The sequence below is a fragment of the Pistacia vera genome, unplaced genomic scaffold, assembly GCF_008641045.1.
Source record: "Pistacia vera cultivar Batoury unplaced genomic scaffold, PisVer_v2 Contig477, whole genome shotgun sequence".
Taxonomy (NCBI): Eukaryota; Viridiplantae; Streptophyta; class Magnoliopsida; order Sapindales; family Anacardiaceae; genus Pistacia; species Pistacia vera.
In genome coordinates this window covers 382,838-409,815 of record NW_022196309.1, presented here as the reverse complement: position 1 = coordinate 409,815, position 26,978 = coordinate 382,838, and the positions used below count along the sequence as shown (strand labels likewise).

Below are 26,978 nucleotides of genomic sequence, written 5' to 3'. Positions count from 1 at the left end.
CAAACATTAAAAAAGAAAAGAAAAGGGGAAGGTTCCAACAGTTAAAAGCGGCCGAAGTTTGCTCCCCTCCATTAACAATATCTAAACCTTCATGACCTTGCACGTTTCTTCTCTTTCTTTGTTTTTTCAACACTCTTTCTCCTCCTCTTCATCATCACCATCTTTCTTTTACACACACATACATATTCATCTTTTTAAGTTTTTTAACGTACACCACATCTTCAACAACCTAAGATATGTTGCAGAGAGCTGCAAGTAATGCATATTCATGGTGGTGGGCAAGCCACATAAGAACAAAGCAGTCCAAATGGCTCGAACAGAACCTTCAAGGTCTTTTTTGTTAAATTTTGGCTCAGATTTTATTCATTAACTTTATGTATTATATGTTTTTAGATAACCAACTGTTTTTGCATGCTGAGAATGTGTTTGATCGGATCATTTTGATTGTTGTGTTTGTTCATCATAATTGCCTTTCAAGTTCCTTTTGATTCTCAATAATATAATATCATTTTAAAATAACAATTTAAATATCACAATCAAAATTATGTGATTCAGATTTCACAACTAATATATTCCGGAAAAATAGCTTCTCAATGATATATAGATTTCTCATTCCTTTCAGAGCAGGGTTTTGTCTCTGATAATGGAAGTTCGATCAAACTTATATATATATGTTGTTGATTTATTTATTTCACCACATTTGCGACAAACCAACTTCAGGAATTTGAGTTTCTGCCCAGCATCAGACAAACATTATCAAGTTTGAAAACATTATGCAGAAATGGTTTAGTCAATCCTCTGTTTCCTTTTTTTTTTTTTCTTTTCTTTTCTGGGAACAATGGTTTATTTCTTCAGTTTGGTTGTTGTCGAGAATTGAACCGAGAAGCTGATTCAGATCACAAGAAAATAATTTCAACTAGCCATAATACCAATTTACTTTTGCACAAATAGTGGCAAGCAAGGTATAGAGTAATTATGAAGAAAGACCAAACAGTATCTTCAAGCTTTTCATTTGTTATTTTTTTTAATCACTTTGATCATCTTAAGTAATTATGATATCAAAAGTGAAGGAAGAAAAATATCAATATTTTTTTTTATCTTGAAATTACATAATTAGGAATACAAATTAATACTAATCAAACAGTTGAAAGATTCATAAAGAGAAGCTATATTTTTATTAATTTATGGAAATTTCTTTGACAAAATAAATGACAATTGCAGATATGGAGGAAAAGGTGGCATACACACTTAAACTTATAGAAGAAGATGGGGACTCCTTTGCCAAAAGAGCAGAAATGTACTACAAGAAGAGGCCAGAGCTGATAAACTTTGTTGAAGAAGCTTTCCGGGCATATCGGGCCTTAGCTGAACGGTATGATCATATTTCAACAGAACTACAGAATGCCAATACCACCATTGCTGCTGTTTTCCCAGAACAAGTTCAGTTTGCAATGGATGACGACGAAGACGATGCCAAGAGAGGAAACGTAAAGAAGCCTAAAGAGATTCAAAAAAAAAATATCCCAAATGTTCCCAAGACCCCAATAAAAGATTTAAAGACCATCCTAACAACAGCCACTAAGAAATTGCGAGCCGATAAGTCCAATAAAAGAGCTCCTACAGTTGCAGTTGTTAAATCTGGTTTAAGCAAACCTGAGGGGCTTAAGGAGATTGACAAGCTTCAGAAAAGGATCCTGGGACTACAAACTGAGAAAGAGTTTGTCAAGAACTCGTACGAGAGTAGACTGGCAAAGTACTGGGAAATCGAGAGCCAGATCCAGGAAGTACAGGAAAGGGTAAGCAGATTGCAAGATGAATTTGGAGAAGGCATAGTCATTGAAGATGAGGAGGCTCGATCTTTGATGGCAGCTGCAGCTCTGAAATCTTGCCAAGAGACATTGGATCAGTTGCAAGAGAAACAGGAGAGAGTAGCTAAGGAAGCAAAAGTAGAAGTAAAAAAGGTTAAGAATGCTCGAGTGAAGTTTGAGTCTCTCAAGGATGAGGATCTTGGCAATGAAATCAATCAGAGAAAGCCACCTGCAAAGGATGATTCCACGAAGCCACCTGCAAATGATGATTCCACAACGGCAGTAGAAGAACCAGAAAGATTAGACCAAGAGGCAGGCAGTGCTGCACAAGATACAGAAGACATGAAGTCATCACAAGAGAATATAAAGGAACAGTTTGAGGTTGGCTCTGGTGCATCTCTCACTGTGACAGAAATGGCTGAGAAGATTGATGAGCTTGTGAACAAGGTGGTTGGCTTGGAAACTGCATTTTCGTCACAGACATCACTCATACAGAGACTAACAATAGAGACTGATGAGCTTCAGACACAAATCCAAACCTTGGAAAGTGAAAAGTTGACACTGATCAATAGCAAAATACATTTAAGCAATAAGGTGATGGAGACTGATGATGAGTTGCACAGGCTTCAAGAAGACCTTAACAACAATCTCCCAGGAACCTTTACTGAAGCTCATAATCTGGATTACCTTTCTGATAAGCCCAAAGATCTAAAGCCAGAGGAGCTTGAGTGTTCACCTCAAAAAGAGGAGAAATCTACATTTCAAGTCAAGTTGCAGGTAGAGATAATGGGTCATTTTGTCACCTTTTCTAAGATCAATAAAAACATTAATTTACGCCTTGCATATTTTGAGTATATATCGTGCTGATGTTGTATACTTAAAAAAACAATATTATTTAATATATGATATTTAATCATAAAATTTAATATTATATCAACCAACATGACCCTTTTCATACCTCTGATTGCAGGAAATGCCTGGACAAGAAGATGCAATAAATTCTAGTGATAAGCAACAACAAATTGTGAAGCTATCCAAGAAGCTTGAGGTCAAAACTTTGTCAAAGCAAGACAAGACATCACTAAAAGAGGAAGAATCCACAGCTCAAGTCAGGCTGCAGAAGGACATAGAAGGACAAGAAGGTGCAATGAATCCTAATGATGGTCTCAAGAGACCTCAGAGTCCGAAGTTGTCAGAGGATCTCGACGTCAAAACTTCAATGGAAAAAGATAATACATCTCTTGTTAAGAGTCTGAAGCTATCTGAGGAACTTGATGTCAAAACTTCAACGGAAAAAGATAATACATCTCTTGTTAAGAGTCCGCAGCTATTTGACGAGCTTGAAGTCAAAACTTCAATGGAAAAAGATAATGCATCTTCTGTTAAGAGTCCGAAGCTATCTGAGGAGCTTGATGTCAAAAGTTCAACGGAAAAAGATAATACATCTCCAGTTAAAGTCCACTTTCAGAAAGAGTTTGAAGGATGTGAACATGCAGCAAATCTGGCTATTGACAAGCAGAATAATGAGAAGCCAGATGAGGAACTCAAGGTCTCAGAGTCAATACAAAAAGAAGAGAAATCTGTGGTTAATCTTGGTTCACTGGAAGAATTCAAAGAACAGGAAGAAAAACTGAATCATAGTGATGCTCCTGAAAAGGAAATGGATGTAGAAGCTGATGTTACAAAGGGTACAAAAGAACATGGCCTTTTGACTAAGGGAGAAGTTCTCAGTCAACCCCAGGTAAATCATGAACCTGGTAACCTTTTAGGTCAGGACCAGATTACGCAGGAAAAATTTGACAACCAAGCTTCTCCACAAGGTCCACAAGGACAGCATAAATTTGTCGGTGTTGATAGGCAGGGAAAGATAAATGAGGAAGAAGATGAACCAGACTGGAAACATATGTTCTTGAATGGTATAGGGAATAGAGAAAAAACTCTATTGACAGAGTATACTTCAGTTCTTCGGAATTTTAAGGAACTCAAGAAGAAGCGTGATGAAAAAGGCATGAAAACTGGGGAAAACAGCTCTCACATAACAGGGCAGCTTGAAGAACTGAGAAGTGCTAACGCCAAGAAGGATGAACAGATAAAATCCTTGCTTCAGAAACTGAAAGCTTGCAGTGATGAAAATAAACATTTACAAGATCAGTCTGCTGAACCAAAAGGAATTGTGAATGAAATCACAAGAACTGTAATAGAGAAAGAATTAGACATCCTGTTGTTACCAGTAGAACAACCTCAAATTACTTCTGAAATTGAAGAAAAATTCAGGGCGAGCATCGATGAGGTGCTAGAGGAGAACTTGGATTTTTGGTTAAGATTCAGCACTTCATTCCATGAGATACAGAAATTTGAAACTGAAGTCAAAGATTTGCAGGCTGAGGTCTCAAAGCTCCAGGAGAAACAAAAGAAGAGCGAGGGAAGTAGCAGCATCAAATATTCTATCAAATCAGACGGTCGTCCATTATACAAGCATCTGAGAGAGATACAGACTGAGCTAACAGTCTGGATGGAGAAATGCGCGTTACTGAAAGAGGAATTGACATCGAGGTTCTCATCTTTATGCAAAATTCAGGAAGAAATAACTGCAGCTTTGAAGACAAGCGCTGAAGATGATGAATTCACCTTCACAAGCTATCAAGCTGCAAAGTTCCAAGGTGAGGTTCTAAACATGAAACAAGAGAATAACAAGGTTGCAGATGAGCTGCAAGCTGGTCTTGATCATGTCACAGGTCTCCAAATTGATATTGATGAGACTCTTACCTTGTTGAGTGAGGAATTCGGGCTTTCTGAGTCAAAGAATGCATCTAATATGAGGCTGCCACACTCAGATAGTAAGACTCGAGTTCCATTGCGATCATTTATCTTTGGTGTCAAACAAAAGAAGCAACGGCCATCGCTGTTGAACTGCATGCACCCTGCTCTGGTAAAAAAGTATAATGGTCTTAGATCAGGATCGAGTAGTTAAGCTGGTATTTACTTGGAAGAGTTATTTTCTTATTCTTTCATTCAATTTACTTTCAAGGCATTTCAACAGAAGCCAAAGCTTGTCCCCTTCTTTTTGTTTTAGTTTAGGAGCAAGTATTTTTTCTGCATGGTGTAGATGTTTGTAGTGTGATATTATAATTAAATCAACAAAAATATTTTGGGCTCTCGTTCTCTATTCCTCAAATTAATTCAGATTTTGGTGAATATTTTATCTCAGTTTTCTTGAAGTTTCTTCCTGGTTCAACACAACACAAATCATATAACAGCAGGAATGTGTTGACCATCTCCGTTTATCTTCTTCATTTCTTTATCTGAGAGCAAACCCACAGCTCAGCAGAATAAATTTCACTGGATGAATCCTTACTGTTTGCTTGCAAAATTTAGAGGAACAACACTTTCAGGTTATAATCACCAACTAATATTTTTAATTCCAATATAGTTTTCTCAGGAAGACAGCTGTAGTAAGTCTAGAAGGAAATCTAGTCCCAAGAAGTTTATGAAAACGTGCATGAAATCTCAGGGTTGGGTCTGAAGACATAAATACTTTCACATTCAGGATTACTAACAAGATGTAGCAATAACCAGATGATTTGCATATGTATGATGCTAGATAGAAGAGTTTCCCACAAAATTTACAGAAACAAGTATATTAACATCTTTAAACTACTATAGTCATTCCAGAATTCCAACCCAAACATAGAAAACATTACCACTTTCACATGCCTTGCTAAAACATATCATTATTTAACATCGGTATTAAGGAGAAAATACATTTCCGGTCCAGCAACCATAGTGGGGTTATGATCATGGCTCTTTCACTGCACCAAAGGACACCTCTGATACTACCTTGGCTCCCCTTCCCTTTGCCATGAAGAGTCCAATGTGATGCATCAAATCCTGCCATGAAATGGAAAGATGCACATTTAGCAACAAAATTTATTACTAATAAACAGACAAGCAGATAACTTATCATCATTCTTTCTATGTTCATTTTTCTATGAAATTTTTGCATCTAAATATAAACCATTAGTTGTATCTAAAACTTGGACAATGATAGCTTCAAAATTGAACATTTTCAGACGAATTACAATTATGATTGAAAAAGAAACAAAAACCAAAGTACCAGAACCAAAGAGAGAAAGAGAGAGTAGTGATTGCTCGCTCAATGGAAAAAGATAATGCATCTTCTGTTAAGAGTCCGAAGCTATCTGAGGAGCTTGATGTCAAAAGTTCAACGGAAAAAGATAATACATCTCCAGTTAAAGTCCACTTTCAGAAAGAGTTTGAAGGATGTGAACATGCAGCAAATCTGGCTATTGACAAGCAGAATAATGAGAAGCCAGATGAGGAACTCAAGGTCTCAGAGTCAATACAAAAAGAAGAGAAATCTGTGGTTAATCTTGGTTCACTGGAAGAATTCAAAGAACAGGAAGAAAAACTGAATCATAGTGATGCTCCTGAAAAGGAAATGGATGTAGAAGCTGATGTTACAAAGGGTACAAAAGAACATGGCCTTTTGACTAAGGGAGAAGTTCTCAGTCAACCCCAGGTAAATCATGAACCTGGTAACCTTTTAGGTCAGGACCAGATTACGCAGGAAAAATTTGACAACCAAGCTTCTCCACAAGGTCCACAAGGACAGCATAAATTTGTCGGTGTTGATAGGCAGGGAAAGATAAATGAGGAAGAAGATGAACCAGACTGGAAACATATGTTCTTGAATGGTATAGGGAATAGAGAAAAAACTCTATTGACAGAGTATACTTCAGTTCTTCGGAATTTTAAGGAACTCAAGAAGAAGCGTGATGAAAAAGGCATGAAAACTGGGGAAAACAGCTCTCACATAACAGGGCAGCTTGAAGAACTGAGAAGTGCTAACGCCAAGAAGGATGAACAGATAAAATCCTTGCTTCAGAAACTGAAAGCTTGCAGTGATGAAAATAAACATTTACAAGATCGGTCTGCTGAACCAAAAGGAATTGTGAATGAAATCACAAGAACTGTAATAGAGAAAGAATTAGACATCCTGTTGTTACCAGTAGAACAATCTCAAATTACTTCTGAAATTGAAGAAAAATTCAGGGCGAGCATCGATGAGGTGCTAGAGGAGAACTTGGATTTTTGGTTAAGATTCAGCACTTCATTCCATGAGATACAAAAATTTGAAACTGAAGTCAAAGATTTGCAGGCTGAGGTCTCAAAGCTCCAGGAGAAACAAAAGAAGAGCGAGGGAAGTAGCAGCATCAAATATTCTATCAAATCAGACGGTCGTCCATTATACAAGCATCTGAGAGAGATACAGACTGAGCTAACAGTCTGGATGGAGAAATGCGCGTTACTGAAAGAGGAATTGACATCGAGGTTCTCATCTTTATGCAAAATTCAGGAAGAAATAACTGCAGCTTTGAAGACAAGCGCTGAAGATGATGAATTCACCTTCACAAGCTATCAAGCTGCAAAGTTCCAAGGTGAGGTTCTAAACATGAAACAAGAGAATAACAAGGTTGCAGATGAGCTGCAAGCTGGTCTTGATCATGTCACAGGTCTCCAAATTGATATTGATGAGACTCTTACCTTGTTGAGTGAGGAATTCGGGCTTTCTGAGTCAAAGAATGCATCTAATATGAGGCTGCCACACTCAGATAGTAAGACTCGAGTTCCATTGCGATCATTTATCTTTGGTGTCAAACAAAAGAAGCAACGGCCATCGCTGTTGAACTGCATGCACCCTGCTCTGGTAAAAAAGTATAATGGTCTTAGATCAGGATCGAGTAGATAAGCTGGTATTTACTTGGAAGAGTTATTTTCTTATTCTTTCATTCAATTTACTTACAAGGCATTTCAACAGAAGCCAAAGCTTGTCCCCTTCTTTTTGTTTTAATTTAGGAGAAAGTATTTTTTCTGCATGGTGTAGATGTTTGTAGTGTGATATTATAATTAAATCAACAAAAATATTTTGGGCTCTCGTTCTCTATTCCTCAAATTAATTCAGATTTTGGTGAATATTTTATCTCAGTTTTCTTGAAGTTTCTTCCTGGTTCAACACAACACAAATCATATAACAGCAGGAATGTGTTGACCATCTCCGTTTATCTTCTTCATTTCTTTATCTGACAGCAAACCCACAGCTCAGCAGAATAAATTTCACTGGATGAATCCTTACTGTTTGCTTGCAAAATTTAGAGGAACAACACTTTCAGGGTATAATCACCAACCTATATTCTTAATTCCAATATAGTTTTCTCAGGAAGACAGCTGTAGTAAGTCTAGAAGGAAATCTAGTCCCAAGAAGTTTATGAAAACGTGCATGAAATCTCAGGGTTGGGTCTGAAGACATAAATACTTTCACATTCAGGATTACTAACAAGATGTAGCAATAACCAGATGATTTGCATATGTATGATGCTAGATAGAAGAGTTTCCCACAAAATTTACAGAAACAAGTATATTAACATCTTTAAACTACTATAGTCATTCCAGAATTCCAACCCAAACATAGAAAACATTACTACTTTCACATGCCTTGCTAAAACATATCATTATTTAACATCGGTATTAAGAAGAAAATACATTTACGGTCCAGCAACCATAGTGGGGTTATGATCATGGCTCTTTCACTGCACCAAAGGACACCTCTGATACTACCTTGGCTCCCCTTCCCTTTGCCATGAAGAGTCCAATGTGATGCATCAAATCCTGCCATGAAATGGAAAGATGCACATTTAGCAACAAAATTTATTACTAATAAACAGACAAGCAGATAACTTATCATCATTCTTACTATTTTCATTTTTCTATGAAATTTTTGCATCTAAATATAAACCATTAGTATCTAATACTTGGACAATGATAGCTTCAAAATTGAACATTTTCAGACGAATTACAATTACGATTGAAAAAGAAACAAAACCAAAGTACCAGAACCAAAGAGAGAAAGAGAGAGAGAGCAAGGTATCCGGAGTTTAATTCAACGGATATAGTGCAGCAAGGTATACGGACTTTAATTCAACAGATATAGTGCTCTGCATAAATTACCCTGTATCCATATTGAGTCTCAGATTGTATTTCTAATGTCCTATCTGAACCTTGCCAATCCTACTAATAGGAATTTTTTCTTCTTAAAGCATTTCCCCCTCCTTCTAACTACGATGAATCCGTAGTTTAGTCATTCATCGACTCAAACCAACGATCACCAAGCACATACACAATAAACTCCATTTGAAAATGACAACTAAGTTCATCACTCAACTAAGTGACAGTAAAAGAGGTTCTCAAGGATAAACATTGAAAAAATATAAATTCATTGTTTCTTTTCAATCTTTCACCAGGTAACACTTTCTGCACCGGCAATCATTTAGCAGAAGCTATTGCAATATCTGAAGCAATAAAAAGATAGGTATTGCTTTAAAAACTGCATCATACTGAATGGCCTGATTAACCAATTAAAGTTCCCAAACTTCAGCGATGTACTTAGTTAGGGAATTGCATTACCCTATCAAATAATACAAGAGAATCCAAAACTGAAGTCCATTAGCACATATGAATTTTTTTTATACACTGGATTGTTTTTTGGAGAATTGTCGATCGTGTCACTAGTACCCATTTATGATTGACTCAAAGTCACAATGACTTAATCTGATGATGCAATACAAGTCCTATCTACAAAATTTACTGGTCTATATCTACCAAAGTTGCCAGCCAGAGAAATAAAAGTTTGGTCCAAGATTTGACTACGGTTTCTACATACAAAATTTAGCAAAATTTAGAATCCATGAGACTATATAAAAAACTCAAAATACCTGTGGGTGAGCCAGAGCACCTTGGATAGTATCGGCAACATGAACAGGCAAATCGTAAGTTGCACAACCATGTGAATACACGATTACATCCTCTAGAGGAGCAAGAAAACGAAGATTTCTGGCAGACAGTGTGGAACATACAAAATCAAGCACGCATACGTCTGTGCATATCCCTACCACCAGTATCTTCAAAACCATAAACGTAACCAAGATTAGAGAAAAGGAGAATCACACCATCAACCAAAATTAATAGATTTTCCATACAAACATGTACAAACTCTCTAATAAATCAGTAAAACACTTGACAATGAGAAGAAAATATACCCTAGTAAAATTCACAAATACTTACATTTTTAATTTGATTATTCTTCACCCAACTTACAAAGACATTGGATCCATCTTTCTCGACAGAGCCAAGAAAGCCATCAATACACTCCTTGCGCCTAAGTGTTACATTAGATTCATTCACCAACCATTTTAGTGCTGCAAAAATATGAAAAAAAAAATTAACTTTTTGAGTCACTGATGTGCTCTAACATATGCAGCTATCTTTTTATACAAACATGTAGACAATGAAGCAACAAAAATAGTACAATAACCTGGAACTAGCTCAGCTTCTTCTGTTCCAATAATACAATGAGGAGGATAGGGAGGCTCAGGGATATCAGGATGATGAGAATCAAGAAAAGCAAAAACAGGCCATTTTTTGTCACAAAACATTCTGGCAAGTTTCACAGACTCGTCTAACATATGAGATATTTGCTTGTCAGGCTGTCTTGGAGCCTGTGAAAACACAGAACCCACATGAATATCAAGTCAATAACAAAGACCTTTATTATAAATTCAAGAAAGCGATATGTCTTGCGGATAAAACTAAAAACCCAAATGAAATTATAATATGCAGAATCAAAAGTAGGAAGAATACCAAGTTGCCAGCACCGACGGTACAGAAACCATTAACAATATCAACAAGAACAAGACCGGTCTTAACATGTCCAGACAAAAGCAGAGATCCTGGTTCAAGGGGAAGGTCTTTCTTCAGCATATCAATTGTTTTGGAAACCATTTTCTTTCCTCTTATGGTACGAAGATAACGCAACGCAATGAATCTTGGAGAAAAGGAAANAAAAAAAAAAAAATTAACTTTTTGAGTCACTGATGTGCTCTAACATATGCAGCTATCTTTTTATACAAACATGTAGACAATGAAGCAACAAAAATAGTACAATAACCTGGAACTAACTCAGCTTCTTCTGTTCCACTAATACAATGAGGAGGATAGGGAGGCTCAGGGATATCAGGATGATGAGAATCAAGAAAAGCAAAAACAGGCCATTTTTTGTCACAAAACATTCTGGCAAGTTTCACAGACTCGTCTAACATATGAGATATTTGCTTGTCAGGCTGTCTTGGAGCCTGTGAAAACACAGAACCCACATGAATATCAAGTCAATACAAAAGACCTTTATTATAAATTCAAGAAAGCGATATGTATTGCTGATAAAACTAAAAACCCAAATGAAATTATAATATGCAGAATCAAAAGTAGGAAGAATACCAAGTTACCAGCACCGACGGTACAGAAACCATTAACAATATCAACAAGAACAAGACCGGTCTTAACATGTCCAGACAAGAGCAGAGATCCTGGTTCAAGAGGAAGTTCTTTCTTCAGCATATCAATTGTTTTGGAAACCATTTTCTTTCCTCTTATGGTACGAAGATAACGCAACGCAATGAATCTTGGAGAAAAGGAAAATGCAACAGACAGAAACAGCAACAGCTTATGTGAACTGTATGGGTGTTAGTTTTATTATTAATGGCAGGAAGTCAAAAAGGGATATAAAATAAAAGAGAGGAAGACAAATGTAGTGTAGTCTACGGAATGGAAAGGCTTTAATAGATTGAGAGCATTAAAGGATTATATTAAAAAGATACCGTAGACTTACAAAATGTTGACGTTTCGGCCAAGTTTGAATGTTTGATGAAGTGTTGAATGGGCCACTTTGTGAATAAGCGACTGAGATTCTATTGGCTGCTCACTGGTCCATCCTCTCTCCTATAGATTCTCTTCATATGTATATATATAGTTCAAACATACCCAAGGTTTGCTGCAATAACAGTTGGTACCCAAAAAGTTTTGAAACGACAAACAGATACCTTCCGTCATATGCGGTTAGTGATTTCTGTTTGTTTATAGTGAAAAGACTAAACTGCCCTTAAAGGTTGAATTTTTGAGACTTATAAAAAACCCCCTAGGTTTGCTAATTTAACTAAACACCCCCATATATAAAAAGTTTGTTAAATGACAAAAATACCCCCACACCCGCAGTGCCAGATTCTGCTGAAATTTGGCCGAAAATTGCGTTACGACACAGACCCCATCGGATCTGTGTCGTAACCCGTCGATCTGGCCTTTTTCGGCCAGATCAGTGGCTGATCTGGCCGGAAAAGGCCAAATCTATGGCCAGATCTGGCCGTCAACGCCGCAGATGGAGTTTTGCGACCACGACGGTCAGATCTAGCTGTAGATCTGGCCTTTTCCGGCCAGATCAGCACGGATCTGGCCGGAAAAGGCTAGATCTGGCCGTCGATGCCACAAAACTCCATCTGCTGCCTCGACGGCCAGATCTGGCCTTTTCCGGCCATATTCGTGGCGGATTTGGCCGGAAAAGGCCAGATCAACACGTTACGACACAGATCTGACGGATCTGTGTCGTAACGCAATTTTCTGGCCAGATTCCGGCGGTGGTGGCCGGAATCTGGCACTGCAGGTATGGGGGTGTTTTTGTCATTTAACAAACTTTTTATATATGGTGGTGTTTAGTTAAATTAGCAAACCTAGGGGGTTTTTTTAAATTTTTAAATTTACAAAAAACTAAAATATCAAATGTTTTAAGGGTATTTTAGTCTTTTCACTATGAACAAACAGAAATCACTAACAGCACATGACGAAAGGTACCTGTTTGTCGTTTCAAAACTTTTTAGGTACCAACTTATCGTTTCGGTAAACCTTGGGTATGCATAAGTCGTTCGGCCTATATATATATTGTGTATGACCAAAGGTTTAGGCGAGTTCGGATGCACATTAATTAATCTCAAAGAGTCAATTAAATATCTTACAAACTTAATGTTTCAAAGTATATGTAAGTACATCTCGACTAATCTCAAAGGAATCAATTGACAATTAAACATTCTACAAACTTAATGTTCATGGTAAATATTCCAAAGGGAATTTTAACCAAAAAAATCAATAAATGAAGTAAACCATTTGAGGTTGATTCTTTTCATTTTAATGGTTGGTAACAGTGATCGGTAGTTTCAACTTTCAACCATGTACAGAAAATAACCTTCAATGTTAAAATTATTTAATTTTATAATAAAAGGAACACTTAATTTAAGGGGAGGTCAGTGTGATACCAATATACTGATTTACTCACATTTTCGTCTTATAGAATTAGCAAATCTTTTAAGTACTTAAAAAACTATTGATAAAGACCCAAAAAACCCCTTTTAACTTTATTTTAAAACTATAGATGATTCTATTTACACATGAAAATCACTCTCACACCACCCACTTTCTTATTAGATTTTAAATATATATTTTTCTTTACTTCCACTTTGACAGTTAACGTAGGAATTTGAATTTCCAATAAAACTTGTATAACAAAAATTATTAGGAGCATTTGGTTAAGAGAATGTTACATTATTGAAAATATTGGATTACTAGAAAGTTAAATTACCAAAGATTATTGAGAATCTTTAAGAAAATATGATTAGTTAATTGGTGAGTGTGTTATATTAATATGTTTGATTTGAAGAAATAAATTAGTGGGTATGTTATTTAAATTACTGAATTGTCCTCTAATTAAATATTATAATTATATTATTTTAATATTAATTATTATAACCCCTTACATTTAAAAACTTAGCAAAAACAACCCCATAATAAAAATTTGGAAAATCAACAAAGCACTCCCACCAACCCAGCTACTGTCGACAACCTAACAACGCACGGAAGGCAAGAAATGGCCTCCATGCGTCGTATGACCATTTCCAACCAAAAATCTGGTAGAAAATGACTAGACGGCCATCAATTAGGTCGTCGACAGCCAGATCGATGGCAATTGACGACCATCGATCTAGCCATTGACTATCAGATCGACGGATCTGACCTTTGACGACCAGATTAGGCACGATCTGACCATTTCCAGCCAGATATCTGACCGAAAATGGCCATATCAACGCACGACGACCATTTTCAACCTTTTGTACGCTGTTCCGACTGCGACAGCTTCTAGCCATGATGGTGGTTGCCAACAGTAGGTGGTGGGGGTGGTGGCTTGAGCGGATTGCATTTTGTTTTGAATTCAAGGGTAATTTTGTCAAAAAAAATATTTAATTAGGGTGAAATAGTAAAAACAACATTCATGTAAATAAATTTAAAAATAAGGGCATTATTGTCTTTAAATTTTATTAATAAGAGATAAAATTGTAACAAAAAAAAGATTACCCTAGATATCTTATAATACATAAGAAAATAGAAGTAATCAAATTACCTCCAATATTACCAACAATAACTACTATTGGTATTTGAAAATTCCGAAACCTTATATTACTTGACAACCAAAAATGATAATCAAGTAATATAAGATGACATAACCCTAGTAATCCCACATTACCCCCAACCAAACGCCCCCTTCCAACTAAGTTCTTCATCTAATATTCTATATACATATTAACTACGGTCTGACACATTCAGTATACAACAAATTTCAAGCATGTGATAAAAATTAAATAAACAAAAATTAGTTAATACTATGTACAATACTATTATATGGAGGCTAACTTAAACAAATTCAGAATTGGAAAAAGGAAGATGAAAAGTTAAGAAAATTCATTTGCCCTTGTTATCATCATGTGGGAGTTTTACACCCATGAGCCCAAGCAAATTGGAAGCAGGCCCAGGTAGACCTTGTTGCGAAGAAAACGAATCAAGAAGGTTCTTCACCAGGTTCACATCCACATTCACAGGACTAAACTCCTCATCCATATCCTCTGCGCCATTCGATGTTCCCTGCATCCATAAACTCATGCTTCAATTGCTATGGAAAATAAATTTTTTCACAGAAATAAGTAAGAGAAAAGGGTTCTGTAAAAATAAAGCCATTCAAATGGAAACGAGAGTATGGTTTGACAAGAATATACAGAGTGTACATGTACACATTCATAATTACTCTTCAGCTAGAATTGACATGCTCGCTGGTTCATTTGTAACAAGTACAGAAATACGATGCAAGAATCAAAATTAACTGTGCTATATTTCTAGCACCCAGAAGACCTTCAAGAGAAAGCATGTATGTTTCAGAATAGACCATGACATAAATAAATCACAATTGGTATGCAACATAAACTTCGTAACATACTCTCCCCATGCAGAGACAAAAGAGTACCTCAATTTTCTTGGAAGATTCTTCATTTGCATGTATAAAACTTTTCTTAAGGATGGTTCTCTTCAGTTCGTTGTCCAAAGCATCTGAATATGAATGCATGAAACCATCCTCTCCATCATCATTATCTTCATCAGCCATATCACTCCCATCTTCAGACTCATCTGTGAATTTCATTAACAAAATCATAAGAACGCCAACAATAAAGTACGCAATATGTACAAATAAAAAAGAGCTGCAAATTTTTCATGCAATAGTAGCAAGCTCAATGCTTGACCAGAGCAAGGGTCAATAGCATGCATGTCTGTATATATTAATAGGGAAGTATGGAAAGGAGGCAGCTTAATATTAGTAAATCTTAAAAGGCAAAGTTAAAGTTTTAGGTAATTAGAGGCATCAGCTTGAGAGCCCTATAACACAAACATCCAGGCCTGAGATTAATTTTAGCATGAACTTTCAGTTTCAGCAAAATCTCTTAATCATTTTTTTTAAGAAAGTACTGGTAAAAACACATCAAAGAATAAAAGCAACATGCTTCACAAAAGTGATAATTGTTTGTGTGTTTCATTCCTGTGCATAACTACAATTATAAACTTTGAAGTACACTCATCATAATTGATTTACTCATCAGCTTCTCTGCTACCACAAACATAAATGTGAAAGATCAACTTACTGTACATAGCATCATCTTGTTTGTGATATTGCTTTCATAAGGGCTACGCCAAGTTTGCAGTTACTTAAGATTTGGAGATCACGATAGTAATAACAGGTTTTCAGTAGATAATTTACCTCAATACCTTGGCAATCAATCAATTGCCCAAGCTATTCTAAGAAAGTTCGAACCATTTCCATATTGTCAGAAATGTCCATTAGAACAAGAGAGATTTAAAGAAAGATTTTTTAAATTTTTATTCTTCTGCCCTAAACAAACATAATTTCTGCAGTAAATATAACGATTTATAATTTCAAATGATGTTTACCAAAATCCATGTCTGAAGAGGACCCTTTGTCAGAATCAGCATTGTTAGCAGTCTCTTCAGAACCTTGATGCCTCATTACAGATTCCATTTCTTTGATAAAACGATCCACATCAATATCAACTTCTTCAAGATTCCTTCAATAAGTAAAGATCAAAAATAGATCAGATGCTGCATTTGGAGGTTAAAATGCTAACTATGAGAAACAAATGAGATGTCGATGAGATCAAGCATACTCAACATAAGAGAAAGGACACCAACAGCAAAGCAAAATCTTGCATTCCATCTCTGTGTGTGTGAGTGTTCTGTGTGTAATAATGGTACAAAGAGTGACAAAATATGAAGAAGATTCCGATGAATATAAAGATATATTAACCTATTTTCAGGAACCTCTGCTCCCTTGTAGCTAGACACTTTATGGACAAAAGCCTGCATGGTTTTTGCTAAACCACCAAGATCGAAATCATCTAAATTTTTCCCAGATGAAGAACCAGTGTCCTGAGACTCTTTCGATTTCTGTTTATCCCTGAGTTCTGAATTATAAAGTTCCAATTCCTTTTGTCTCTCTTGAAGGGCAGAGTTCAACTCATCCTCACCGTTATAGAGCCAGGAATCATCATCTGAAGGAGGAACATTCTGACCCTTAAAATCCTCAGCTGAATGGGGTAAAGCAAGAATCTCATCTATGCGTCTCACTGGAGCACTCATCATCTCACTGCAAAATAGGATGCATTTTGGTGACACAAGCTAAACGGAAACAACAAGCAACAATTATAAAGCCAAAGCCATCAGTACTAAAACCAACTATTTTGCAACTGACCCCATGAATACTGAAACTATCATTATTGCCAATTCATAAATCAATGTCATTCAAAAAAGAAAAAGAAAAAACACCAAGGAATCTTCACAACATTATCAATGATAAATTAACTTCTTAAAAATAGTTCTACGAGACAAGCAGGTGCTCCTTACTAGGCAAATTTTTTATTTCATAAATAACGTAGAAGTCCCTAAAACTCTTAAACTGGAGCCTCCAAATCTTACTTTCTCAGGAAAGAAGGAAACTTGTGGATTGTATTCACAAAGTAGGCTGCATGAGAACGAACGGTGGGAGCTCCTACTAAGCAATCATCACAAAGTTATGCCATTATAAGGGTATCGCTTCTTAGTCCCCAAAGGGTTCCCATTAGCACTCTTCTATAGTACATACGAAATCTGTGACTTCCATGAATTGCTTATATCACAAGTCAGTACTAACTACCTTTTTAGCCATATTGAACTATCAAATCATCATAAAATAAAGCAATAAAGTCATACCTGGTTCTCACAAACAAATTGCTCTTTCTATAATACTCCTCCGCATTCTCCATCAATCTCTTGTACTCCTTAGAACCAGGAATCAACCCTTCAAAATACCCACTCTTTTCTAATCTGTCCTTATACTTACTCCATGTACTCCCCTTCCCTTCGTCTCCCTCCTTTTTTCTCATCCAATAGACCATCTCAAACCCACAAGCAATCTTCATCCCCAACTCCGCCTCCAAATACCCTGTCACATCACCACCCCTAACGGGCATTGGATAACACTTTGGCGCCTGAAACGTTTGCTGCATCAACTGCGCATACATTGCACGTGACATCTTCACATTAACCAAAACCAACTCTTGTTGCTTCCCCTTACTCAAAAACCTCTCCATTTTTGCAGCATACTTCATCGAATCAATATCCCTATCATAAAACCCCTCCACAGCAAGCGAAATCAAACAAGGCTCGTGCTTTAGCACCTCAGCCACTGACACCGGAACCCTAACCCCAACAGTATGCATATTCCTTTTTGCTCTCTCGGGATACTCCGAAATCTTACTCTTGATCGCATTTTGAACAGCCTCCGCAGCACGTGATTCTTTCTCATGATTAATCAAAAAATTCAACGAATCAACCAAACTAGGGTTTGGTAGCGACTTTTTAGGGATTAAATGAACATCGCCGCGCCGAATAAAAAATCGATTTTCTGAATTCTCAGGATTGAGCCAACGAGGAAGGTGAAATGCGGCTTCGATAAGTAAAAACTCACCATCGGAGTCCCAAACTCGGATTGATAAGTTGGGGAACGCGCGAGAGATTTCGAAGAGAAGAAAGACGGTGAACCACTCGTCTTCGAGGTTGTCCCCGAAGCGGAGACGGCCGCTGAGGTGAGAGACGGGAACATCGGAGAGGGAGAGAGAGAAGGATTGGTGTTGCCAAATGTAATCGGAAACAAAAGGTGAGAGATGGTGGAGTATTTGGAGGTGGAGGGATTGAAGAGAGGAGGTGGAGAGGGAGGAGTCTGGGTAGATTGAGTAGAAAACGGTGTCGTCGGGAAGACGGGACTGAGTTGCCATTGAGAGTCAGTGAGTTGAGTTGTGTTGGCTCGGTGGTTTGGTTCGTGTAGATGAATGAATGCTCTGGAAAGTTTGGGGTTTTAGCGCCAGAGATTTTTGTTCAGGAATGAAAAAGAGGAAGAAAGCACCGCCTTCGAGAAAAATGACCCACATCAGGGTAAAAACGAGGCCGTTTTAGGGTGGTAATGTTGTTTAAGAATTAAGACACTGGTAGTCTACTAGTATGCTATTGAGTAATGCTACACTTACACCATTTTTTTTACACCATTTTGTAAACATCATGATATGTCATATGCTACAACCACATAAATTTTATTATAATATTAAAAATTAAAAATAATTAAAAATTTATGTGATTGTAACATATGTCACATCATAATGTAATGAAAATTATGTAAAAGAGTTATGTAAGTGTAGCTCGTCTGGTATAACATATGTTTAATTTCTGTAATACTAGGCTTACACCACCTTCTCACATCATTAAAAAGCCACGCAATTTTCCCCCAAATTAAAAAAAAAAAAAAATTAAAAAAAAAACTCAAAATTTCAGTTCCCCCTAAATCTAATCTCTCTCCCAAAACAAAATCATCTGAATCAAACTCTCTTCTTCCCCTAAATTAGAAATCTCTCTCAAAGTTGCCCTACAATCAATCTTCAACCACTGTCATGTGCAGCTCCTCTTCTTAAATTTTTTTTCTCTCCAGTACACTTATCTTGATGAGCTGAGCCTCATTATTCCAGGACGAGCCAATAAGATGAAGAAATCCTGAGAAGATATTCAGAGAAAGTTGAAAATGGAAATCCAAGAGAGTCATCACAGCTGGCACGAATCGTGGTCGGAGACAGACAGCAATCCTGGAAGCAATAGAGTCAGATACAGTGGACCTCTGAGCGGTCCGATAACATCCAACAACAAGAAGACCCACTGTTACGGCAAGAAGACAATAATCATTCGTGACTCCTCGTCTTCCGCCACCGTAGGTTGCAAGGATTTGTAGATATATGGCCAAGACCCACTGATACGGCTTGGAAAATAATTGCTTGTTATACAGTATTTGAGGCTGCCCTTCAGCTTCTTCTGCCTGGAAAAAGGGTTGAGGGCCCAATATCTCCTGCTGGGAACCGGCCTGTTTACAAGGTTTCTGTTACTTGATATCTTCTTCTCCAGAATGCCTTAATATATAGTTGTTCGCTGATAATGAAGAGACTGGCGATGTCACATACGAAGCAGAGTCACCCGATGAAGGGGCTTTTCTTGTTGCTGCTAGGGAGTTTGGTTTTGAGTTTTGTAAAAGAACTCAATCCAGTGTGTTTATCCGTGAAATATATCATTCTTCAGGAAAGCCAACTCAAAGGTGAGGATATAAATGAATAATTTTCCATGTGGAGCTTTTTTTCCAGTTTTTTATTTCACTTGAATTTTTAGTGCCATAGCATCTTAATTCTTTTGGGAATCTTGCAGAGAGTACAAAATTCTCAATTTGTTGGATTTCACTAGCAAAAGAAAGCGGATGAGCGTAATTGTTCGGGATGAGGATGGGCAGATTATTCTCTTCTGCAAACGCGTTGACAGGTTATCCTCACAACTTTTTTTAGATTTGGCTTCCTGTTAGAGGCCTTGAATGTGTATATGACTTCCATCTGCTGTCTGGGGGCTGTTACTGGTTTCATTTGAGTTTTATAAATGGCAAATGGTCAATATTAGCTATAATCTTCGAACTTTTGCAATCATCTTGTTGTATCCCACCATGCATGAGTTCTTTGCTTGGCATATGCAGCATTATTTTTTATCGGCTATCAAAGAATGGAAGAATGTATGAGGAAGTTACTACTAGGCACTTGAATGAATATAGAGAAGCTGGGTTGCATACATTGGCACTTGCTTATAGAAAGCTAGACAAGTCTGAGTATACATCTTGGAACCATGAGTTTCTAAAAGCAACTCAATATCAATCAGCGAATATCATCAAGTGCTATTGGCTTATACTTTTATTGTGTTTATTTTCAGGTTCGGCATATTCAATCCCACAATTGTTTATGATCATTTGGGAGAAATATTTTCAGCACTTATTTTTGGAAGCCTCATTTTTTGTGTTTTCTTATACATTAAAGTGAGGATTTAAATTTAAGCTTGCTGTAATACATTTGTGTGTGGTTTGTGTGGCTAGTGAGAGGGATTGGCGATTGGGGGGTGTTTTTGGTGCTGGGGTGGTTGGCTTTATAGGAGGAGGTGAGGGCTGCATTGAGGCAACTGGCGCTGGGGTCTTTGTGCGTTGCTATAGACTCATTTTCTCCCTTACTGCTGCAATTTTTTTTACCAGTAGGGGCTGTTCTTGCTGCTTTTTTGCTGTTGGCTGTCCATTCTTACTGCTGTGTTGTTGCTGCTGTGGTTTGTAGCGTGGGGCTATGGCTGATTCACTTCTCTAGTTGATTTTTTGCTGCTGTTTTATGGACAGTTTTATGCTCCTGCTCCACGTGCTTTTTGGGGTCTTGAATTGTGGCTGCTGCTGTTCTCTTGCCTGTGTAAAGACTTTTTTGGTTTTCCATCCCTATATGGTTTCTTTTGGCTGTTTAAGGGGTGTGTAAAAGGTGTACATTCTGGATCCTTTGCTTTCTTTTGTTAGGCGGCGTCCCTTGCTTGTTTAGGGTCGTGCGCAGAGTATAGGAAGATGGTTGAGAAATTGTAAAAACTTTCTTTTGTTTTCTTGTATTAAGCAGAGAATAAAAAATGTATCTTTGTTGATTGTACTATATTATGTTTTGTGGTTTGATTTGCAATAAATAAAAGTACTTAGTAACTTGTCATAAATTTATGCAGATTTTTTAACTCAAGATAGTAAGTAATCATTCATAGGAGAGTTAGAGATGATTCAAAACAAGTGTTACAAACTTTAAATGATGCATTCATAATCTCTTATTTCCACCCTAATAAGACTTCAATTACTTGCTAGATTTTTTTGTCATGAAACTTAAAATAAAAAGTACATCCAAGAAAAAAATTCATCCAATAATGAAATAGAACCTCAATGTTGTATTATAAAAACTTGTACACAACATACATTACAACATATATTATAAAATGTGTACACAACATACATTACAGCAGTAAGAAAATAAAGTGATGAGCTGGTTGTTTTGATCAGTATCAGTACTCTCCTCTGATCAGTTGCAGCAAGCAAAAACCCAATCCAACCACTAAAAACTTCAGCAGTAGCTCATGAAAAGTGAAGGGAAACAGGCCAAACTAAGCTGCTGCCAGCAGCCATGGGACACATCACCCACTGCAGCAGAAAAAAAAAAGCCAGCCTCCCAACAAGGATTACCCAAACTCATAGTGTTAAAATGACAATTTCAAGATGAGGGTCCCTGAATATCTGAACCGTTAGCTTATCAACCACATCCCCCTGTAAAAACACAACAAAAGAAAAGAAGACTCTGATATTAATATTAAGTTACACCAGGACACAACTCAAGAAACTTGTTTTATTTAGAATAATACCACACTTAAATTTTTTTTATACAAACTATTGTATAAAAATTGATGTAACACAATTATAATGGAAGAGTGAAATACACAAGTTAACTCAATTAATAAGTAGCACTTTAATCTATATACGAACGGTTGTAGATAGCATTACTTTTGTATCTTTACTAAACTACTAGGCTTTATTAACTAGAAACTAATGAAACTAATTTTCTTTTTTAAGCCACCAATCCAAGACTTCAACGAAGCCCAATCTTAAAAAAAAACCAGACAAACAAAACAAGCAGTTGCAGCAAGCAAAAACCCAATCCAGCCACTTAAATCTTCAGCAGCAGCTCACAAAAAGTGAAGGGAAACAGGCCAAACCAAGCTGCTGCCAGTAGCCATGGGACACATCACCCACTACAGTAGAAAAAAAAGCCAACCTCCCAACAAGGATTACCCCAACTCATAGCAACCCTCAACCCCTCCACTTGCTTGTACCCTTTCCAGACCCAACCACACCAAAAAGAAAAGCTAAAAACAATACCACTTAAAGTAAAAGAACAATTAAAAAATCATGCTTCAAGTGACCACCCCCAACCACACCAATTGCATATTGCTAAACCATACTTCATATGCAAAGTGAAAAGACATAGAGAGTGTGATAGAAGTAAAGTGAAGTACCAATCAAGGAAAAGCTGCACATTTCATCCAAAATGTTTAGGCATTCAGAATTAATAATAATGAATGGTTAGTACAAAGGATCAATTTCAGCAAGGTGAGCTAAAGAAATAAACTGAAAAATTGAGGTGAATAAGGGCTGAGGTCTCATGAGACATGATGGCAAAATACAGCTCGTAATAGTGCTATAGTGACAGATGAATCAAGTAATCTAATTTAAATAAAATGGTTAGGTGAGTTGTTATATATGTAGAACATGTTAAGATAACATAACCTATTAATAAGCACTAGGAAAGAGAAGATTTTGGTCACTTGAACAAATTGAAAGGATATCCAAAGTATATAGCTACCTTGTCAGCTTAAAAAAATTTATCTACTTACCGTGTACACAAGGAATTGAATAAATGAAAGTAGCTCATTATTACCAATAAATTTACTGCAAGCTACCAAAAATGTGATCCATTGTAGCTTTCATATGAATAGATTTTTTTGGAACATGTCGAATACAGGTGCATAGGAAAGATAAAATCATGTCGCATCCTGAGTTACTGTGTAGAAGCCAGCGCCTTCCCATCAGGGTTGAATGCTGCTGCAATAGTTGACCTTGGGGGAGGCAACAATGCACAATAATCTGCTGATAGACGCTGCAATGATTCTGACTCTACATGAATTTGTTATAGAAATTTCATAAACAGTTGTATATCTAGACATCACCACTAAACGATGTCCCTCCCTGGCAAACATTATGATCCCAGACCCCAACATTTAGACAATATAAAAATAAAAAACAAAAAAATACAGTCTACAAACAACAACTATAACAAATTATATAAACAACGCCGAACCTTACGGGTGCAACGTTTTGGAACCCAGCAAGTGGGAAATAATCACTTTACAGGTGCAGCGCTCGTTGGGGACGCAATTGGAGGAAACCGTGGTGGGCTTAGAAAGAATCAGGTTCACTAATCTTTAAAGGAAAATTGGAGAGAGATTTTAGTGTTTGTATTTTGGAGAAACTGAGATTCGATTTGGGGTTTGTTTTAGGCACATTGAGAGTTGAAATTTTGGAGAAACTGAGATCGATTTGGGGTTTGTTTTAGGTAAATTGAAAATTGAAATTTTGGGCTTTGAGAGAGATTTCTAATTTAGGGGAAAAAAAGAGTTTGACGTTGATTTTGTTTTGGGAGAGAGATTAGATTTAGGGGGAACCGGAATTTTGGGTTTTCTTTTTATAATCTAGGGAGAAATTGTGTGACTTTTTGATGATGTGGCAGATGACATGGCAGTTTACCACGTCATAACGTGAGAGAGTGATGTGAGATGGTGGTGTAAGCCTAGTATTACTGGTTTAATTTTTGTATTAATTAAAAAAACTTTTAATCATGATTGAAAAACAAGGTAAGTGTTACACCTGTAACTATGTTACAGGTAGTAGACTGTACTAAGATCCAACGGCCCAGATTAATAAGCCGACAATCATTGATCCCCAAAGTGCCAAAATTTTTACTCTCGAAAAGCCAATTGATAATTCTCATCAGTCATCATCATCATCAAGATCAATCTGAATCATGTGTTACGGTCACCCTCACCGACGATCATTACCACCGGACCATTTCACTCCTTCAAGAACTCATCGGACTTTAAATGACAACGCTTTGGCAGTGGAGGAGTTGCATGGTCGGCTGGCCGAGACGGAGGCGCGGCTGGAGCGAGCCAGAGCTCGAGAAGCCGAGCTCAGCCGCCGCCTTGAGGAAATGAAACGATTCGTTTTGGTAATGGAGATTCTTGAGACTTACCTTAAACGACGGTTTCGCGAGCAGCAAGAACAACTGTCACAGCTCTTCTCTTCGCTTCCGAAGTAAATAGGACTTTCTTGCCGGTGATTTTTACTGATTCCTTTTGCTTATAGGATTTTCCTTCTACTTGTCGATGTCGTTTTTGCGTTTTTTCTTATAGAATGTCGTTTCTGTGCTGTAACTGCTGTTTGTAATGTTTGATGGCTATAAGGAATCAATTACTACCAGTGATATATAAATTTGTTTTTGTATCTTTAATGTAATTAGTGGTTTTTTTTTCTTTTATGAGTTCAAAATTAAGTAATTTGTTGAATATAAGTTAAATTTATTGATATCTGATAAGCTGTAGTATGCACTTAATGGAGTAATTGCTAATTATGTGGATTAGAATTAATATTTTTAGTGAATCATTAGTAAAGAATTGTTTGATCTTGTTTATTAATGCTAAGTGGATAAAGATTTAACGAAATGCTTATTTTTGTAATTTATGGCATTTGATACTTAAAGGTAAGAGTGGCAAAAAGAACGTTTATGAAGCGCACTTGGATTGGTTAATTGAGATTATAGTTATGGATCGAGCTTTCACTTTTGAGAGAATTTTTCAGAATATATGAATTGCTGGTGTCAACAGGGTCTTTCATTGCATAAATAAGTCAGGTTAGTGTGAGTTAAAGTGGGCATTAAGTGGCCTTCCAATAACATAATGGGTAATGGGCAAAAGATAAGTTTATAATGGAACATGGTATCTGAGTTCATACTGTTTGAGTTATTGTTCGGGCAAAAGATAAGTTTATAATGGAACATGGTTTCTGAGTTCATAATGTTTGAGTTATTGTTCTTTCTCTTCCCTGCTAATTGGAAAAATAAATAAATTTTGTTGTGTGGGATTTGTATTTGATGTGATTGGATTGGAAGAATGTGATATAGGTGAACAAAGATTTGCTAATTTAATAATTTAGATGGAAAGCAGATTCGTAGGTTGTGAATGTTCCAAGTTTATGGTAAATTTGGTTGAACTGTAATCAAGGAAGAAACATCTGTTATTGAAGACAACTGCAGCATAAGGAGCAAGTTGTCTTGGAATCATAGAATGTTAGAAACTATTGTTGGTAATATAATGCTTTTGGAATTATTGCTGATCATTGGGGTTCTTTTTAGGTTGAAATTGCTTTTCACTCTATGTGGTGGTGACAGAAAGCCTGGGAAACTATGGCATTGCGAAGTAATTTCAGCTTTCCCATCTGTCTTGGCAGATAATGAAAGAAGTATTTTACTGATGACCCTGGTGTCTAGGCTGTTGATTAAAACTTTGTGTTATATAACCATACAAGTCATTGCAGTTACATGTAACTTGGGAGTGTTCTTTTTTGGTTGAAGATGGGCTGTTTCTTTTAAACAGTGGCATTTTTTAGGTAGTGGGTGATCAAAACTAGCATGAATTTGTATTCTCCTTAAATAAGAGTGAAATGGTATTTAGATTCATAATAAACTGTGTGACATTTATTAGTGCTAAAGGGCCTCATTTGGAAATGGTACGTCTTAAAGTGATTGTTTGTAACGTAGTACAACTGGGGAACAGTATTGACTTATGGAACTCTAGAGTCATCCACGATATTTTTTGTCTTAATCCTTTGACATAAAACTTCTTATGGTCAATTCCGTGACTTTTACTAGCAAGATTGATAAAGTAACAAATGAGTTATGTAATGCTAAATTAATTGAAACTGTCTAATGTTTTTAGAATAGCACATCCCTTGTATCTGAATAAAATCGCACTGTCATGATTTTTGTGTATCATTGGAGTCAGAAAAACCTGATCGGTTCTTGAACTTGGTCCTAATACTTTTTTCTTTTTGTCTCCCAGTTTTGAACATACAGAGAACAAGTGTTGGTGAAATGCATAGTTTGGTGTTTCTAGTTATTTCAGAAACTGGCTTTAAAGCTTGTATCCTCTTGTAAGATGGGTATATGGGCAGGAGATGTCGGTTACAGTCTTGAATGATCCTTAGGTATAGTTAGTTTTGTGGAATCTTTTGTCATGGCTCCACATTTTTAGTAAGCATGGAAAGTAATCTTGGTGAATGTCAAGATAGGGGGGTTGCAATTTCATTTAGCTGATTGATTAACAACTCTGTCCTCTTTCTCTTTCGCTCACCCCTGCACACACTAATTCCATCACATGCACTCGCAGTCATACAGACACCAAGTGAGTGTATGTATTATAACTCTTACAATAATTTCTCTTTTAGATATGCCATGCCTGATTTTCCTGATTGTACTTTAATATTTAACCCGTAAATGTGCTTCATATTGGATTATTAGTATAATCAGTTTTAGTTAGTTAATTAATCAGTTAGTTAGTTAGTCAATTAGTTAAATAGTTAGTTAGTTGTTGTGGTTAATTAACTATAGTTAGCTAACCATGGTTACTTGTATATATAAACTGTAATAAACGTCTTGTACACTATTTTTTTCAAGCTGAATAAAATTTCTCCTCTCAAATACAAATTGTTTATAGTATTAGAGCAGTGTTTTTTCAACTGCAAAATGAGTAGCTTCGATTGAAGATTCAAGTTAAAATCAACTTTGTTTCTTCATTACTTCTTCATCTCTCCGAATCTCAAAATCA

At 36.6% G+C, this 26,978-nt stretch overlaps 4 protein-coding genes across 7 annotated transcripts; 2 read left to right on the top strand and 2 right to left on the bottom strand.

Moving 5' to 3' along the window:
- Window positions 1-1,208: 1,208 nt before the first annotated feature.
- Window positions 1,209-7,759, top strand: LOC116146370 (protein NETWORKED 2D-like). The gene is made up of 4 exons (XM_031431772.1): window positions 1,209-2,585; window positions 2,779-4,771; window positions 5,184-5,200; window positions 5,905-7,759. The coding sequence occupies exons 1-4, from the start codon at window positions 1,209-1,211 to the stop codon at window positions 7,576-7,578; spliced, it is 5,061 nt and encodes a 1,686-aa protein (XP_031287632.1). The 3' UTR covers window positions 7,579-7,759.
- Window positions 7,760-8,360: 601 nt separating this feature from the next.
- On the bottom strand, window positions 8,361-11,479 carry LOC116146388 (nicotinamidase 1). Of its 3 annotated transcripts, none has more exons than XM_031431789.1 (5): window positions 11,157-11,479; window positions 10,831-11,014; window positions 9,948-10,081; window positions 9,599-9,784; window positions 8,361-8,495 (listed from the first exon to the last, which is right to left on the bottom strand). In XM_031431789.1, the coding sequence occupies exons 1-5, from the start codon at window positions 11,295-11,297 to the stop codon at window positions 8,403-8,405; spliced, it is 738 nt and encodes a 245-aa protein (XP_031287649.1). In that variant the 5' UTR covers window positions 11,298-11,479; the 3' UTR covers window positions 8,361-8,402. The 3 variants fall into 3 exon arrangements, with proteins under 3 accessions (XP_031287649.1, XP_031287651.1, XP_031287650.1); XM_031431791.1 differs by lacking the exon at window positions 10,831-11,014 and adding an exon at window positions 10,198-10,381; XM_031431790.1 differs by lacking the exons at window positions 10,831-11,014; window positions 11,157-11,479 and adding exons at window positions 10,198-10,381; window positions 10,524-10,664.
- Window positions 11,480-14,430: 2,951 nt separating this feature from the next.
- On the bottom strand, window positions 14,431-18,524 carry LOC116146393 (protein ecdysoneless homolog). Its single transcript, XM_031431795.1, has 5 exons — window positions 17,343-18,524; window positions 16,402-16,740; window positions 16,029-16,162; window positions 15,052-15,212; window positions 14,431-14,675 (listed from the first exon to the last, which is right to left on the bottom strand). The coding sequence occupies exons 1-5, from the start codon at window positions 18,404-18,406 to the stop codon at window positions 14,496-14,498; spliced, it is 1,878 nt and encodes a 625-aa protein (XP_031287655.1). The 5' UTR covers window positions 18,407-18,524; the 3' UTR covers window positions 14,431-14,495.
- A 5,487-nt stretch (window positions 18,525-24,011) lies between these two features.
- LOC116146382 (protein SKIP34) lies at window positions 24,012-26,634 on the top strand. Of its 2 annotated transcripts, none has more exons than XM_031431783.1 (2): window positions 24,012-24,411; window positions 25,508-25,879. In XM_031431783.1, exons 1-2 carry the CDS (start codon window positions 24,122-24,124, stop codon window positions 25,722-25,724), a joined length of 507 nt encoding a protein of 168 aa, XP_031287643.1. In that variant the 5' UTR covers window positions 24,012-24,121; the 3' UTR covers window positions 25,725-25,879. The 2 variants fall into 2 exon arrangements, with proteins under 2 accessions (XP_031287643.1, XP_031287644.1); XM_031431784.1 differs by lacking the exon at window positions 25,508-25,879 and adding an exon at window positions 26,214-26,634 and having other exon boundaries at window positions 24,015-24,411.
- Window positions 26,635-26,978: the final 344 nt, after the last annotated feature.

What these genes read in the sequence shown, in the direction of transcription:
- LOC116146370 (XM_031431772.1), top strand. Translation starts at nt 1,209, where the DNA reads ATGACAATTGCAGATATGGAGGAAAAGGTGGCATACACACTTAAACTT. An exon ending in CATTTCAAGTCAAGTTGCAG is followed by an intron (nt 2,586 to 2,778) that starts GTAGAGATAATG and finishes CTCTGATTGCAG; the next exon opens with GAAATGCCTGGACAAGAAGA.
- LOC116146388 (XM_031431789.1), bottom strand. Translation starts at nt 11,297, where the DNA reads ATGGTTTCCAAAACAATTGATATGCTGAAGAAAGAACTTCCTCTTGAA. An exon ending in CCGTCGGTGCTGGTAACTTG is followed by an intron (nt 11,015 to 11,156) that starts GTATTCTTCCTA and finishes GTGTTTTCACAG; the next exon opens with GCTCCAAGACAGCCTGACAA. An exon ending in GTGCTCTGGCTCACCCACAG is followed by an intron (nt 8,496 to 9,598) that starts GTATTTTGAGTT and finishes ATTTCATGGCAG; the next exon opens with GATTTGATGCATCACATTGG.
- LOC116146393 (XM_031431795.1), bottom strand. Translation starts at nt 18,406, where the DNA reads ATGGCAACTCAGTCCCGTCTTCCCGACGACACCGTTTTCTACTCAATC. An exon ending in AATTTGTTTGTGAGAACCAG is followed by an intron (nt 16,741 to 17,342) that starts GTATGACTTTAT and finishes CCTATTTTGCAG; the next exon opens with TGAGATGATGAGTGCTCCAG. An exon ending in CTCTTCAGACATGGATTTTG is followed by an intron (nt 15,213 to 16,028) that starts GTAAACATCATT and finishes TGAAATTCACAG; the next exon opens with ATGAGTCTGAAGATGGGAGT.
- LOC116146382 (XM_031431783.1), top strand. Translation starts at nt 24,122, where the DNA reads ATGTGTTACGGTCACCCTCACCGACGATCATTACCACCGGACCATTTC. An exon ending in CTCTTCTCTTCGCTTCCGAA is followed by an intron (nt 24,412 to 25,507) that starts GTAAATAGGACT and finishes GGTTCTTTTTAG; the next exon opens with GTTGAAATTGCTTTTCACTC.